The 17,087-nt window shown below is 39.2% G+C and overlaps 1 protein-coding gene across 3 annotated transcripts in view; it reads right to left on the bottom strand.

Moving 5' to 3' along the window:
- Positions 1-7,335: 7,335 nt before the first annotated feature.
- The window catches only part of LOC138018222 (pancreatic secretory granule membrane major glycoprotein GP2-like), a 12,119-nt gene continuing 2,367 nt past the window's right edge, over positions 7,336-17,087 (bottom strand). Inside the window, exons 2-8 of one of the 3 annotated variants that reach the window (XM_068864943.1) lie at positions 16,055-16,099; positions 14,224-14,388; positions 13,056-13,204; positions 11,552-11,717; positions 10,835-10,955; positions 9,030-9,289; positions 7,336-7,556 (exon numbers count right to left, since the gene is read on the bottom strand). In XM_068864943.1, coding sequence (XP_068721044.1) covers positions 7,531-7,556; positions 9,030-9,289; positions 10,835-10,955; positions 11,552-11,717; positions 13,056-13,204; positions 14,224-14,302 — 801 coding nt within the window. In that variant the 5' untranslated portion in view covers positions 14,303-14,388; positions 16,055-16,099 and the 3' untranslated portion in view covers positions 7,336-7,530. Of the gene's footprint in view, positions 7,557-9,029; positions 9,290-10,834; positions 10,956-11,551; positions 11,718-13,055; positions 13,205-14,223; positions 14,429-16,054; positions 16,100-17,087 lie in introns of all 3 variants that reach the window. The other 2 variants (XM_068864942.1, XM_068864944.1) reach the window with 2 other exon arrangements.

Raw genomic sequence — 17,087 nt, forward strand, 5'->3', positions numbered from 1 at the left:
AAATCTGCATTCTGTGGGCTGATAAAGTCATAAATTCGTTTGCATTCAACAAACAAAGCCGACATTATTTGTACACTTGGTGTCATTTGTCAAAGAGATACTGCTTACAAATTGAACATGACCAATAGATGTCAAGTATGCGCCATAAAGACACATTAAACCTCAGATATCGATATCGCGTTCTTTATGTTATCATGACAGTATTTTCTTAGTTTTAATTTTAACAACTGTAAGTTTACCGTCGCTTTTTTAAGATTACTTCCAGAAGTTTATGTGAAGCTAAATTTATCAAAAGTTTAATTTTGTCTATTTAATAGCCAGGGCGATTTAAAGAAACGTTGAGCCTTCATTTTTCCTCGCAATTGTGAACTGGATCTGCCAAGAAAGTGGACACAGACTCCAAAACTGTGTGCTTTGTCATCGTCTAAAACAAGGCCGTCCTGCAGGTGTATGTTATTAAAGCCAATTATTGAAAAGCCGGACACAATTTTGTCCTTTCTGTCAAAACTCAAAAGCGCGTTCCTTCTATAGTTAATTGACTTCACAGCCATTCTTTGAACAAAGCTTTGAATGCTATTCATCGATAACATTATATCTACGGAAGCTCTTTACATTTCAGTCACTTAAAGGTCACCCGGATGCAATTTTTCTTGATTAAACGAGATAGCAGACCGCAGTCCTCGTTGTCCAGGCGGTAAAAAGCAACAAAACCTTCAACATTAGCTGAGTACTAGTTTTGGATGATGGCGCTCTCTTTTGCTCTATCTTGTTTTAGGCAAATTGTAGATGGCATAGTTGTCTCGCTTTCATTGAGAAACCTGTAAGCTGTTGTATTAAATAAGTTGGGTCAACGATTCCTTTTCAGCTGTGTTACAGGAACTAGACGGAAATAGGTATTGCTGAAACTGATCATATGAATAAATATTAAGCCCACAAAGAAATCTGTAAACAAAGCGACCTTTTTTAATTTAACGAGTATGTTTTGACGGACGACTGTCTTCAGTCTCGGCTGAGTGTTCGTTTTGTTTCAAAATTCGATAAAAACTGGTCTTCATTTGCGGAGTCTTGAGTTGTACTGTTTTTTCTCTGTTTCTAACTGCGATCCAGGCGAGCCCACTATGTTGTTTGTGTCATTAGTTCGTTAGATTTTCACTCTTAACGAAACCTTGTTTTGCTCGCTGAACCCATTTGGGCTTCCTTTTTTTCGCCATTACTTTTTCACTAAAGCTTGGTCAAACAATTGGAAATAAAACTTTGCTTTATTTGTACGTTTTGTGAATGAAAACGTGAGCCACAACTTGGGTCACGGTTATTCTGGGATTTACCCTGTCGGTTATTTGCCTTATCCCATGTGGGGAAAGAACTTCATTTTTCGTGATCCAGCCTCTTTCCATGGTTTTAAAGTTCGCGTATATTATCAAAACTAACTTCCGCTGATAAAAAGAGCCGAAGAGCAAAAATGAACTTTTCCTCACGAACTTCGTATAGAAAGAGCTCTTGCTGAAGTGCTTTCACAAAGGTCCTTTCTTTCACGCCGCCTTGGCTGTTCGGATATGCACACTTAAATGTAATAAATAAATTTCCTCCTATTCGAATTTTTGTGTGTGTAATTAATCTTTCGACTGACCACAACACAGCAACTAGTCATAATGCTTGCATCTGCCTGGATGACACAGTGACACAAATTTAAGCATAAGCAGATACAGAAACATATGTACAAGCAGTGCAAACGCTTTCCCCTCCAAGAGTCTCACTTTTTGTTTTATTCTAACGGCAGACGACTTTCCTCATCAATGGGAAAGTGTTAGAAGGATTGACTTCCACTCAAAAACCTTGTCCCCTTTAAATCAGGAGTTACTTAAGGCATAACCATAAGAAAAAGAAATTCTTTTCCCTTCCTTATACCTATTTCTAGTGTTTGAAGCAAGAAAAGCGTTAATCACAGGCATAAACAATAAATTCAAGCCCAAGGAATCAGCTGGTTCTTTGTGACAGAGATAATTCTAGATATATAGTGAGCAGTAAACAGGCCTAGTAAGCTCTGATCCTTAAAATCACTGCTCTTTACGCGTGAGCATCACTATTACGTGAGTAATAGTGCTTGTGCTTTATATTTTTCAGATTATATTTTATATTTTCCAGATTATACTTGTTGCCTCGTGAAAAGCAGCCTATACAAAATAAGTTTATTTCTTCGTTTCTGTAACCAAGTAGTTTTTAAAGGGTAAACTAAGTTAATATAAGTGCACTTTAGCTTCGAACAATAACATTAGGATGCTACCCTGGCTGCCAGAGGTTTTTCTCTCAGAGCAAACATGTATTGCCGAAATGAATACAATGCTGTCTTTCCTTAATGGGCCGGTCCCAATTAATTTCCCAGCGCGAGCTCGCATGTTTATATCCTAATAACATAGAGGGCAAAATTACTGAATACTGATTGGTCAATGAAGAGGGCATTTTTTCTTAATTTTGCTTGAGAAGAGGGCAAAATTACTCGCTCACGATTGGTCGAGCGCCAAAAATTCTCGCTCCTGATTGCCTGAACGTATCTCTTCCACATTCAGTTGGTTTCTTCTGTTTGAGCAAAACAACTTCGTCTTCATCGAAGTTTGTCTTTTAATTCGCGCTGCATTCGCCGAAAAGGCATAAAGATTAAGAATTGGCTTTAAAAGATGATCTGAAATTTGAATTTTCGAGTGACAAGAAGAAGGGCAAAAGGTTTTTTTCGTGAAAAGCTTAAAACTTGGATCGGCTTACATGGCGCCCGGCGTAGCGGGATTGTGTGGTTGAAAAAAGGTCACAGAACAATTTGCCATTGACGGGAGGAACGAGTAGCTCAAATTTGGTGGATTTTTTTGGACAAACCGTTTGCTATGTTTACGGATGCGTATTTGCAAGTGGTAAAAACCTCTACATCACCGGTGAATAAAATAAATTGAAGCTTAACATTTGGTTTAATCGTTGTTACTGTTGTTCAGGAATGAAACTCGTATTTTCCTCTCGAGTGGATGTAAATAAAAATCATCTATACTCGTTTTGGACACAAAGAGCAAGTTGACTTGCTTGTCTGTTTGTCAGTTGTTTTGCTTCCGAGCGAACGAGTGTTTTAACTCAGCTTAGCTGACTATTTGTCTAGGTGCCTCAACAGTGTTTAGAAAATTTTGCCCTCTATGTTATTAACAAGTAATCGCAATGGGTCCTCGTAAAATTAAGGATTGATAGCACTTGTGTTTTCAGAAGTTGCTGAAATTGCCCTCTTCGCTGCGCGACTCGGGCAATTTCAGCAACTTCTGAAAACACGCGTGATATTAATCCTTAATTTTACTCGACCCCATGCGATTACCTATACAAACAACACACGACTGAAACTTCTTTCCTTTTGCCCAAACTTTGAAGAATTCTAGAAATCACCATACAGGAAACGAAACATAAATTTCTCTTTGGCTCGGCAGTGAAAAGAAAATTTTGCCCTTATGTTATAAACACGTAATCGCAATGAGTTTTTGTAAAATTAAGGAGAAATATCACTAGCTTGTGTTTTCAAAAGTTTATTTTAATCATGCACATGTAATTTGCTGGAGGTCTTGTTTGAAGTTCGTCCTTTCTTTTCTGGACAAGTCTATTGAATGGCGACCGGTCATTTTCTGGAATGTAAATTACACGACAAAGACGAAGGTGGAAGAGATTAAGTTGCGAGTGTTGCAGGATGGTTTGAAAACTCTGGACATACTAGTGATTACTGAAACTTGTTTTTCAAACAAAACAAACGAGGGCTCTTTGCTATTCCAGGCTACGAGGAGTATAGAAAAGATCGCACTACTCGCTCTGGCTGAGGGGTTGCTATTTATGTCAACAATGATCTTGCTGTGAAACATCGTGCTGATCTGGAAGAACCGGACTCGGAAATTTTATGGCTCCAAGTCTGTCCTTTTAAGTCTAAAAGACCATTGCTTGTGGTGGGTGTTTACCGATATCCAGACGCGACAGCCGATTATGATCGGCAGCTTGCCGAAAACATCGAACAGGCGTCATTGCTGAACATGGAAACGATTTTACAAGGGGACTTTAATTTGGACTATCGCCGAATACGCAGCTTTAATAGACATCGCTTCGTAAAGGATCTTAAAGACTCGAATTTCAGTCAGCTTGTTACTGAAATTAGGCGCCCGGCAAGTAATACTTGTTTGGATCATATCTGGGCCAACAGACAAGAACGAGTAGTGAACTCACGATGGCCAACTATTTGTGATTTCAGATCACCTCCTACCAGTTTTGGCAGTGCGCTTGTATAACTACTGTTCCCCTAACAAAGGCCAGCAGCACAAAAGTGTTTGTTATCGTGACTTTAATAAGCTTGATCACGCAAAGTTTACTAAGGACCTGGAGGAGGCCTCTTGGGACACCGTCTTTCTTTTTGATGATGTGGAGGCCATAGTTATGGTTGGTATTCTATTCTCAACGAGGTTATCAATGCACACATTCCTCTTAAACATAAACGTGTTAGAAGCGAATTGGAGCCTAAATGGTTGTCATCCAACATTATACAGTTGATGAGATCGCGTGACCATTTACTGAAAAAGGCCAAACGCTCCAATGACCCACTTGCTTGGTTAGCACTGAGGCGCGCAAAAAAACAAAGTGACAACGGCTGTACCGAACTACTAAAAAGAACTTCTTTTATGAATCCTTCCGAGAACGTCGTGGTGATTACAAGAAATTGTGGTCTATTCTCAGAGATCTCACCGGGAAAAAGAAGTCTTCCGGGACCCAGCCCTCGTTGTCGAAGCATTTAATCAGCACTTTACTGGTCTTGCTGAGAGACTTACTGATAAAAATGCCAGCAACTTTGATCCATCGTCAGTGATAGCATTTGTTGAAAAGCAGAAGAATTCTCAATCAATGCTTGTGTTCCTGACATATCAAGTCAAATTCGACAGCTGATTGAAGCCACTCCATCAGGCAAAGCGTCGGGGGTTGATGGTGTGAGTGCTCGTCTTTTAAGATTGCTGCTCCCGCCATCGCACCATCTCTTACAAGGCTGATCAACACATGTATCTCCAGGGGTGTGTTTCCGACGGTGTGGAAGAAAGCTAAAGTTATTACATTGCATAAAGGAGACAGAAAAAGCGAAAAAAATAATTATCGACCCATTTCTGTTCTTCCTGTGCTCTCGAAAATATTAGAGGCACTTCACTTGCAGTCTGGCTTTAGGAAATTCTTTTCGACTGAAACTGCTCTTATTAACGTGATCGACAAAATGCAACGGAATTTGGATAAAAACTGTGTTAATGGCTTAATATTTGCTGACTTTCAGGAAGCTTTTGATCTTGTTGATCATGAAATCATGATTCAGAAACTGGAGATATATGGCCTAGGTGAAACCACTCTCGAGCTTCTAAGGTCATATCTCTGTCACACAAAGCAGCACACAATATTGGCCATCTGTATTCCTCTTCCCAGTCTCTCTCGCGTGTACCACAGGGGTCCGTCCTCGCACCGCTGCTATTCCTTATCTTCATCAATGATCTTGCAGAGACGTTGCCGTCAAAGACTACTGCGGACATTTTCGCAGATCACACCACCCTAAGCGCATCCGTCCCATTCACTGATCTTACCGGTTTTTGTGCTAAATTGTTTGGGAGAACCCGAGATCTCGACAAATGGTCGAAAACAACCGGTTCAAGCTGAACACCAAAAACACCAAAGCTATGGTTGTGTCGGGCAGCAGGCTATTATCAAAGATTGACGATAAGGACATGGAGATGGAGATTAGGGCGAGTGAGGATGTTGTGCTGGAGCGAACCACCAACTACAAGTTACTAGGTGTGTATATTTACTAGGAGCTGTCGTTTAACGACCATATAGATTATGTGTGCAAAAAGCTTTCCCAGCGGATAGGAACTTTAAGATCTATTAGACATTATCTTCCTCTTTTTATAACGCTACAATCAAACTAGTTACGATGTACGGTAGCTTAATTTTTTGCAAAAAAGAGCCGCAAGAGTAATTTTCGTAGTTAGAACAGAAGAGGAGAGGACAATTAAGCTTTTTAAGAAATTGGTTTTTTATGACGAAATTAACGTAATCAAGTTATGCCTTGTTTTTAAATGCTTTAATGCCCAATGCCCTAAAGGAAAGGAAAGGAACTTTATTTAAGTGTCTAGATGGTATGTCGGCTTACAATGTCCGCGGCTCAAAAATGAATATTTTTTTAGTGCACTGTTCAAAATTTCACTAAAAAGAAAGCGTGTCAGTCGCAGAAAAAAAGTCATTAATGGTCACTGCGAGTCGAAAACTCGAAAACAAGGCGCTTTTTTGCTTACTGAAAAAGAAATTTAATTCAACTATGAAAGACAGAATGTCCAAAATCTGGATGACTGTATTTTCAAGTGCGGCTGGAATTTTTCTCTCCTTCGAACGGTTGGTTTATTTTATAGTTAGTAAACACACTGTATTAAATTCTCTACTCTATAAAACGACCCAGTTTAAGTTCGCGTAGGATTAAATCTCTGCAGTCTGTTCATAACTTTCTTCACCTTCAAAGACGTCTACATCATGTTTTTTTGATTTTCTTGTACTTTTCGGAACAGCATTTCCGTGCAGCTTTTTAATGGCACTGTCACAAGACCCCAGAAAACGAGTTGTTTTTCTTCCACTGATGAAAACCCTTCTGTTGCCTTTTTTCCGCCGGCTTTATTTCTTTTCAACGGTAATGATCGCTACAGCATTTCGCAGGGCAAATATCCACGCAAACTGGGGTTATTGCGGGATAAATGTCCTGTAAGTTTGCACGACTTGACGTAAATTAGCCAACAATGTCATAACATCGCATATTCCCCATATTCGGTCACGTGGCGCGTTTACACCAATCGTGTGCGAGCGAAAATATTGGATGGATTATAACCATTCATATACTGGAAGGAATATTCACTTCATTATTTGCATACTTACATTTCATTATCCAACTGTATTGGGTATTGTCCAGAAAACGCATGAAACAAGTGTACAAGTGTACTGCAGAGATCCTGTTTGACTAGTTTGGGTGCTGACCTTTGCCCCGCACTTTTCACACACAAATCTGTCACACGTTCTTGGTTGTTTACAATTCACTTACTATAAATTTAGTGCGAAAAAGTTGGATAATAAACAACTTATTAAATGTTTTGGTGTGTAATATCGCTGACTATTTTTACTCGTTGCTTGTACTTTGACTCGCCCTAGCGGGCTCGTCAAGATACAGCACAACTCCTAAAAATAATCAGCGATACCACACACCAAATCATCTAATAAGAGAAATGTATTGCATGTGCAATCTGCTCCCTACATGCTCCATGCTGTATTGCAAAAAGTGATTTGATTTTAATGTGCAAGTGCTTTAATGTTGGAAAACAATGAGCTCTGTTGTACAGTAGCTGACTTCACATACGATCACCTAGTGGATAAGCCAGTTTTTTCTATTGTTTTGCTTACAGCGGTGTATATGACGTATTTTTAAAATCTTCATAATTCTGTGGAAGGATGTTGCTGCCCTCACTTCTGTTTATCAGATACCTGACCTACAAAGAATATGGACAAATAAAGAAACCTAGGGTTACTGCTGCGACTTCGCACGTTTTGGCTTTTATTTCAGCGAAGGGCTCTATACAACATACGCGAGGAAGACTCTATCTTCAGGAAAAGCCGAGTTATGGGAGGCTGATCACTCTAGCACCGTATATTTATCACTTTATTTTATTAATTTGCCATTTTTTTTACATACGATGAAAAAACCCGTAGGATAAAATTATGTATATTAAAGAGAGCGGATTTTTTTCTGTATTCACTTAGACGCAATATGTTTGTACTTGCTAACAGATAAAACAGGTTCCTGCGTTAGAGCTTTCAGTTTACTGACTCTAACCAAAATCTCTGCATGAAAAGTAGAAAAGTAGAATTCGGGCGCTTAAAAGGTAAAATAGGAATAGAAGACAATTGTTTTCTCTCGAATGCGCCCACGAACGTTTCTATTTTGTTCAATAAAATATCTAGGGTTTTACAAAATTTAGCGGTAATTTGTTATCAGTAGGGGGGCTTTAGTCGAAGCCAGAGGGGACATGAAAACTCTCTAATTCCTCCATTCTTGCTTACCATGTCATAACAGTTGCTTTGGCAACAAACAATTGGTTAAATGAAGCACACAAAGTTGATTCGAGACCTCATTTCGTTCGTAATCTTGTTATCATTCAAATTTGAATGTCTCCAAGTTTGCAATAGGCTCCTGGCTGAGTGGGTACACACGTATCACAACCCGCCTTGTTACATCCCATTGGAAATTATTGGTGATCCTTGCAATCTGATTGGCTCTCAGCAGTGCGATTTATTCCCAAAGCGCACTATATATTTCTCTAAATCGCACTATTTCCCCAGCCAATGAGAAAAGAACACTAAAACAAAACAACCAATCAGATTTCAAGGCTTGTTTAAGGTAACCAATCAAATTGCAGGAAAATGAAAGCCAAAGAAAACCATTGGGTGGCGAATTTTGCAACGTTTGTTCCCAACTGGATCAATAAAATGTTGGTTCTAAAGGGATGTAATAGAGTGGTAATTTTGAAATCACACGTATGATTTAAGACCAAATCGCACTCCACTCAGTTCAATTACCATTTTTGATCATTAAACTTACAATTTCCTCGATTGTGATTGGTTTAAAAAACTCCTATAATTCACTAGCCAATTTATTATCGGACAGTTTAAATAAGCCAATCACATTCAAAGCAACCAATCATAACCTTGGTTTGAATCACCACAGAAACAGTGTACAGACTCCTAAATTGGTCTTTCTTTCTTTCTTTCTTTCTTTCTTTCAGACCGGCATTAAACAATTTACGCCTCCTTTGTCAGTCTTATATTGGTAAGAGAGCTTCGTGTCTTCCAATTCGGTCTGCAATCATTCTCATATGAATAAAGACCGAATTAGTCTCCACCCAGTGCTATTACCATTATTAACATGTATTGAATATTCTTAAAATGTCTCTTTGATTACTTACCATCCCCACAGTAAGCTTTGAAGCATCCCTTAGTCTTGGGCAGTTTGTAAACGAAGAAATCCCCACAGTTGCGGATGTGAATCATTTGCGATGATCCACAGCAGTCGTCTCTCTCACTGAAGCAAACTTTCCCTTTTTGTACACCATCTTTCACGCCAGGCAGCTGTCCACTAAACCAGCCTGCCTTTTTCGTCCCACAGTAACCATAACCATAACGAACGCACTCATCCGCCATGGCCCTTCCGGCATATGCACCAAACCTACATGACATTGGAAACAATGAAACAATCTAGGTTAGCAAAGACGCTTAACATTGGAAACCCTATGCTGTTAAACAGATAAATGGAAGTTGGAGACCTTCAGCTGGAAAAAAAAAATTGGTTGTGATAGTTCAAGTTCATCGTGCGGATTGTATAAAAATCATCAAATACTGAGCACAGTTTTAATTTCTCAGAGTGTAGATTAGGGCGAGACATTCTACTTATTTCCAATTCTAAATCGAAAAGCTTTTACAACTTCTACTCAAGGCGTCTTAAGTAGCAATGTTGTATGTACACTTCAGCCTATTAGGAATGAAATTGAGGTGATGTAGAGACTATTTTTTCAAAGTGGAAAGTTGTGAAAAAATACCTGTTTCATTTAATATAGAGGCCGTTTGCCTTCCAAGTTTCAAGGCATGGCCAAAGTCATGGTGACTATAGCTGCATAACAGTTGTGTCAATCAAACTAACAATACCCATTCATTAAAACTGTCCAGTCGATTGTGCGACGATCCGAAATATAACAAGTTTTAGGCTAAACTCGAAGCTCCAACAAGCCTCAAGCAAGTGCGGGAAATATCATACAATGGACAAGGACAAGGAAAAAATGGAAAAGGTAAAGCCCTGCTTCAAGTAAGTGTTAAAACCTTGTGCTTATCATAGGTGTGTTTCTGAGAATTTTCGGGCTTTTTTCGGGTGTCAAAATTCCCTTTGTATATTAGGAACGGACCGGTTTAAAGTCATCAAACTACAACATCAGTTTGCTTTTTTCACTTTTAAAACCTCTTAATACTAGCTTTTATGGTCACGAAAACGTTTTGGGACTTCGAGAAACCTTCCCCAGTTCACCGAATCGTCGTTCGGGCCTGTTGGGAACATCACCGCTGAAAGGATTCAAAGATTTTGGGAAGATACCAGCCACCACAGACGGGAAGAAAAAGCGAATGCAATACAAGAAAAATTACTCGTTTGAGTGCTCCGTGTTTATGAGCAGAGCATTATTCTCTGCGGAAAAAAAGAGTTATCATTGACAATGAAACAAATTCATGTCTCGCGGCTTACTTAAAGAATTATGGGCAAAAGGACAGATCAGTGATATTTCATCAACTTTGGGCAAATGTTCTTAGAAGAATGGGCATTCTCTGCGAATACACGGAAACTGCTTGAATTCACCTATTTCGGTTTATTTTCATGGACCTCCCTGGACTGTAGACCTTCCTCGGGCTAAGCCAATACGCTCTTCTGTAACGGTTTGTTAATTTATTTCGGTTGCCTGTGCAGGTACCGGAGCTGAGATTACGTAAATCAAAAGGTACAAAAGACAACACAAAACAACGCCAAATAGAGACTAACCCCTAGTGACCAAAAATACAATGCTTTCCGGTACCTGCAGGAAGACCCTTTATTTCCCTTTAAGGAAATATATCTTTCAGAATTTAAGAGATGAAGGCCTAGCTGTACTATTGTTTTCAAAATAAATGCTGTCAGATACTACTTGTTTTGACAGTTAACTGTCGCGTTTAGGAGCGGCCTTTGATCACTAACCTGTACCATGTGTGTTTCCAGTGAACATACGGGAAAGAATCACACTGGGGCCCTTTCGACGAATCAAATTTATAGTCTCGAGACCTGAAGGCTTCTGTCAGTGGTGCGTAGTTTGCACACTCTGTGTTCACAAAAGCAAGTATAAAAATGCCTCAGTTTTGTTTCAAGCGTAACTTGAGGAAAAAAGACACTTGGGATAAAACCAGCAAACCAAAATTCTACGGTGATTGGCAATGTATGAGGTCGCTAAGCAACATCAGCCTTCTGCCTAAGTCCCTTGAAACAAGTAAGGTGCGATATCATAAAATGTTGATTGGATAATTTTCTTAAGACAATTTTAGTAATCAAGTGGGCATGATTATACTCGATCATGATTGGCTCAGTGTGAATTGCTTTTCATTTCCATTCATTTCACGGCGAAGCACTGCTTATTTACGTGCTTTGTTTTTTTGTTGAAGCAAAAGAATTTCTTTTCTATTTAGAGAGGAGTATTTCGTGCGATATACGTTATGCGACTTAGGCAATTTCAGAAACGTTTGAAAACTCAACTAGCTGTACTAGTTGTTACCCACTTAATTACGTTTGCGATGCATACTTAATTGTTAGGTATTAATTACTTGCTGGCTCGCTTGATTAACTGGCGTTTTGCCTGACTGACTGCTTGCTTTTTTGCCTTCCCGCCAGCCAAGCCTACGTGGCCTTGCAGTTTTGACGCACCTTCTCCTGTCAACATGTAGACATAATTTGCCCATTTTTCTCCCACATTAGCTCCATTCAGTCGTACACAATTAGAGGACGGTCCGTACTTGTCATATTGATCAGAATCACCCCAACATTCTCCGTAAAATTGAATTCCAAAGAATGATGAGTTGGTTTTCATTGCCTATGGTGCAACAAGAGACAGGAAGGCATACAGTTAGTTACTACTTTATGGTTAGCCCCAAATTTGACTCGGGAATACTCGGAAGATAATCCGAGTCAACAACAACAACAACAACAATTTTTATTTTCATTTCACTTAGTAATTCAGATAATATATATTTGTTAAATAAAATTTTCTGTTTAATCTTTTGCCATTTGTCAAAAATATATATTAATCAGTGAAAGAAATGTCCAGAGCCTATACTAAATTAACCGTGAGGTTTTCGAGTTAGTCTCTAGACTTATATTGTATATATTGTTTAAGTAGCTTTGCTTGCAATAAAAAAAAAACAATGCAAATATACATCAAATAAGATAGCGGTTAGAGTAAGCAAGAGAGTGAGAGAGAGAGAGAGTGCATACAGGAAAATATTACTAGTAGATATTAAGAGAAAAGAACTGCCGGTAAAAGCACAAGGATAGCAAAGGTTACCAAAAAAAGCCAAAGCGAAACATGAAGCATAAGCGTAAAACATACAAACAAAAAGAGTAGAATATACTGGTTTATGTGAGGAGAAACATTTTTTGAATGAGAAAAAATTGAGTAACTCCTTTTTTGCATCTGTAAGTAGTTAGGTGTTTGAAGTCGGAGGTAGTTCCTGCCAGATGTTTGGGCCATTGCATGTATAGTTTGTTATCCGGTATTTGTTGTAAAACGTGACTTGCATAGATTGTCTTTCGAAGCATATCTAGTGTTATCAGCGTAATTGAACAATTTTGGCATATTGAAATCAACTTTTGAAAATTGATGAAAGTTTTCGTTTGTGTGATGAATTAATGGCGGCCGAACTCAGTCGGCCGAACAATTTTAGCTCGGATATCAAACGAAAAGGTCCCTCATGACCAACCAAGTAGTTGTGTCATAATTGCACAAAATTTGAAATAAAAAGGTAGATTTTTTGTTAGTTAACACGAAAACGCGCAAGTGCCTTCTTCGGTTCTCCTAGTTCACTTAAAACCTGCCTTGAACTAAACAATCTGACATATTCCCTTTGTTTTGAACTTGGTCTTGCAGTTTTCTGGCAACGGTTTGGTTTATATTAAACACTAAAGGCTTTTTGCGGCCTCCTTCGAGAACGCGTCTCAAGAAAACTTATTCTATTGTTAATTTTATGTTGAAGGTTGTTTCATTTGCTAAGCTTCACACTTAAACTCGTTTTTAAAGACTAGGCAGAGTTCTTAGACCTCTTTCTCTTTCCTCTCTTCTGCAGACGAACTAATATTGGGTTTAAAGTTGGAAGTCAAACTAAGATTTTTGCTTTTAAGAGATAAAAATTCGGAGATTTTCCGAATGCCTCACCTTCTTAGCACATTTCTTTATAACTGTGTTTTCCAAATCATTCCAGTCCAATGGATCGGCTGATGGCTTTCGGTAAGTTGCCAGCAGTTTCATGGCTCGTCCTGTAACTTTGTCTTTAAAGCAGCCGATTGCAGCGTAATTTGGAGCAGCTGTAAGCAAATCAAGACCACCATAAGAATGAAGGGGGTAGTTTTTAAAGAAACTGTGGTGCTGCGTCGGTGGGGAAGTAGTAGACAAAAATTTTGGTTTTATCAACAGAGTTGATAATGTAAATTGGCCACCGTACAGAGATTATAAAAGCTGACGTTTCGAGCGTTGGCCCTTTGTCAGCTCGAAACGTCAGCTTGTATAATCTCTGTACGGTGGCCAATTTACATTATCAAGTCCGATGATAAAACCAGAATTTTTGTGCACCATAAGAATGGCTGAGTTAAACTGTCACTGAGCAAGTCATGAAGCGATTCATTGCATTATGTGATTATATTTGACCTGATTCACCTGGGTGATCTGCATGACGAAGCATAGCATGCAAAACTCCAATTGATGCATTGCCCCTTTACGAGGAAAGATCAAAACATCAGGGACTCTGCCATACTCTTTGCTTCTCTTATAAAATGTCGAGGTAATTTAGCTGAACACAAGTGCTCTACTGACTTGGGAGACTGTAAGTCAAATCAAATTTAGTAAGCGGGTTACGTCAAATGATGAGGAAAGCCGGGGTACCCGGAGAAAAACCTCTTGGAGCAGAGTAGAAAACCAACCATAAGTCCGGAAAGCGAACCAGGGCCACAATGATGCGAGGCGAGTGCGCCAATCCAGCTCTCCCAACGTCCCACATAGTTTATAAACGAGAGTTGTGAGACAGAGCATACGGGGAAAAGCCTTGTCCATTATCACTTCTTAGTCTAATATAAGCTAAGAAGCGACCCTTTCGTCCTCAATTTTTTTAAGACCCTGAGTGGTGGTGCGGGCGGGGTTCGAAACCGCGACCTTCCACGTGGTAGTAATCTTACTTGGCTCTATTAGAGGGATCTGTTCCCTTGCATACTGCAGTCTGACCAAGCGATCCAGTCATTTCTTTGGATTAATTAAGTTCTGTGTGTTTTGTCTTTCAAAATACATTGGCATTTTGACTCTTCGTTAAAAAAACATAAACGAGGTTTCTTACTTTCAGTGCTGCTGGTCCGGTGTAATATCACAGTGAATGCCACTGTGCATACGAGACAGAACACTCCTCCAAAAACCATCTTGCTTGGACTTTGTTCACACAAAACTAAGGCTCAATCCGTTGATCCCCAAGCGATTGTTTTCTTCAACAGCAATCTTGCTTGATCTCGTTACAAGGGCCAGAAAAAAGTCGGTGAGGCCGGGTTCTTAAATTTTAGCAATGCGATAAACCTTCCTCCAGTTACTTATACCCGGTATAAATAGAGTGACATTCAAATTTAAAGTGAATTATCTAGTGTGGGCGATGTTATCCTACGACCAGGTGTTAATATTAAAGGAAGATAACCCTTTTGAGAGTATCTCTTGACTGGAATCGTCTACAGGAGAGGAAAACCGGAGTACCCAGTGAATGACCCTCGGAGACTGATCGGGAAAATAAATTTTTAACTCTGTTTGCTTGAGCTGGGACCAGGATTCCACTCTGCCGTTGCCTTCGTCCTGTTCTATTCATCATGTGATATTTTGTGTATCACATTTGCTAAAGTGATATCTTGGGAATTTTACTTCCAATTAATATACAAGAGATTGACGAATCCGAATACAAAATTCCAAAAACAGTGAAGGAAATCCCACCATTTGACTCTTACGGAATTTTGCTTAATGGACGAGCAGTGAAATACAATCACTTTGAACTGAAGAACATCGGTTTTGATGCAAACAAATTCCCCATGCTGTGTTAGATTTACTTTTCAGTTTTTTTTTTTAATTTGACGAAATTCCTCGATTAAGGACCGGATTGGGACCCTGGCGCTTATTTGCTTTTTTGTCCCAAATGGGGCGGTTATTCGAGGGCGGCGCTTTTTCGAGGCCGGCAATTATTCGAGTAAATACGGTACATCCCTAACGAAGTGGCTCAGATAGGGTATAATAATTTGCGAGTTTCAAGATTCTCTTTAATTTCAAATTCCTTTTACCAGAAAACAACTTAGCATTTCTCCTCATGGCTTTCACGACTAAATAAGCCGACGAAACCTTCAGATGTTGCTCAAGGCACATAGCAAGGCTTTTTCACAGCAACAATTACCGCTGTTTGCGTGTGTTCTGATCTGCTCAAGTACGCTTTCGAGACGGATGAAACTAGACACATGTCTAGACTTGAGAACACATACAGAAAATAAAAGAAAAAAAACCGAAGGTTCAACCGGAAAATGGAAATTTCAAAAAAAGTTGGCCAAGAAAAATAGAACGAGGATGGATTCCCCAAACTTCAAAACCTGACTACTATACTGTCTGTTCGGATCTGTTATTTTACCAACTTAAGGAGGACTTCAAGCGGGATCTTCAGATGTAGGAATATTGGTCATTCGCTTCATACTGAAATCTCAGTCAACCAGTCCAAGATATCATTATAATGTAGCGAGAAAACTGTATCAAGCAATATATAGGCGACTTGCACTGTTACTTTTCCAGACGGTAAAATAAACTTAACTTGATTTGCAGTTAAATTTTGTTAGCTTTGTAGAAACTACTGAACCGATTTACTCTTACCATTCGATAGAAATACATAAATCGATCGTTTGTTTTAAAATTGTAACATGGGTCTCGTAGAAAGCCACGTTAGACAGATTATAAACCCAGGCGTTTATTTCACAGCAGTGAGCGTGGGATAGCACTGCAAACTCTCTTTCGCTTTGTAAAATCTCTGCATATAACCGACTCATAAAACCCTGTTTAACGACCACGTGGTAAATCTGTTCTGACGGTGGAGCCAATATCAATACAATTTATCCTCGGGATTAAGATTCAAGTGTGCAAAGTATCACTCTCCTCACCTGTGTTTTCCTTGTTTACATCAAGTACATGTAGTCATCCGTAACCTGCGATCAGGTGTATTTTTCTTTAGACAGGGCGCGAGAAAGTAGGCCTGATACAATTTCTTAACAAGCCGTCTGCCCGTAGTCCAGAATCTGGACTTTACTCTGATTGGCCGAAAAACAATGGATCCCTTGGAGCCTCGCTCCTATTGGCTACATAATTACAAATCTAACTTCTAGTTAAATCGGCTAACAGCTGATCAAATTATAGCCGCCGAAAAGGATTTGAACAGGAATGATGTTTAGGCTCTGTTTACAGCTGCTGGTGCTTCGGCTTTAGATTTTTTTTCAAAAATCTTTTAAGAAACAGCAGAGAGACTGCATCCGAAGAATGATTTGTCTAAAAGAAGACGTTGTAGTTGTACTTCTTACGGGATTTGGCAATAGTGTTATTACAGTTCCGAACACTCTAGAAAACGATGCATCGTTCCAATTCCACCGATTCGAAAACGTTTGTAATTGTGGTAAGTCTTGTGGAATATATGCGGAAGCAACGAGTTGTGAATCAAAAAAGAACCGAATAGAACTTTAGTCCTGCGACATTCGGGGAATCAACCCAGCTTGACAGAGAAATTTGACATTGTTAACAGAAGCGCTGAACAATGGCTTAGTGACTCACTTCTCACAAAATGATAGCTGAGTAGCTGCTGATGGAAAACTAGAATTTCTCAAAGTCAATTTTCCTCATATTAGTATCCTTTATTAGCATATCGAATATTCGAGTTTAAATAAAGCTCATAGTACTGTTGATTGCTCCCGATGATAACATCTTTATGTTATCATCGGGAGCAATGCGATTTTATCTCGAAATTTTCTGTTCCTTGATGGTTCGAACAGAGAAACCGCACCAACTGTCAAGCGGGATTTGCAGAAATAGCTTTGATTGTATGGATAAAGTCTTACTTCGCAGACATTCCAGCTAGAGTTCTATGTTTTTTTCGTCGCGTCTTTCCGTAAATCGCAACGTGCAGGTAATTTCCAGTAAAATCTG

Source organism: Montipora capricornis, chromosome 2, assembly GCF_036669925.1.
Source record: "Montipora capricornis isolate CH-2021 chromosome 2, ASM3666992v2, whole genome shotgun sequence".
Classification (NCBI taxonomy): domain Eukaryota; kingdom Metazoa; phylum Cnidaria; class Anthozoa; order Scleractinia; family Acroporidae; genus Montipora; species Montipora capricornis.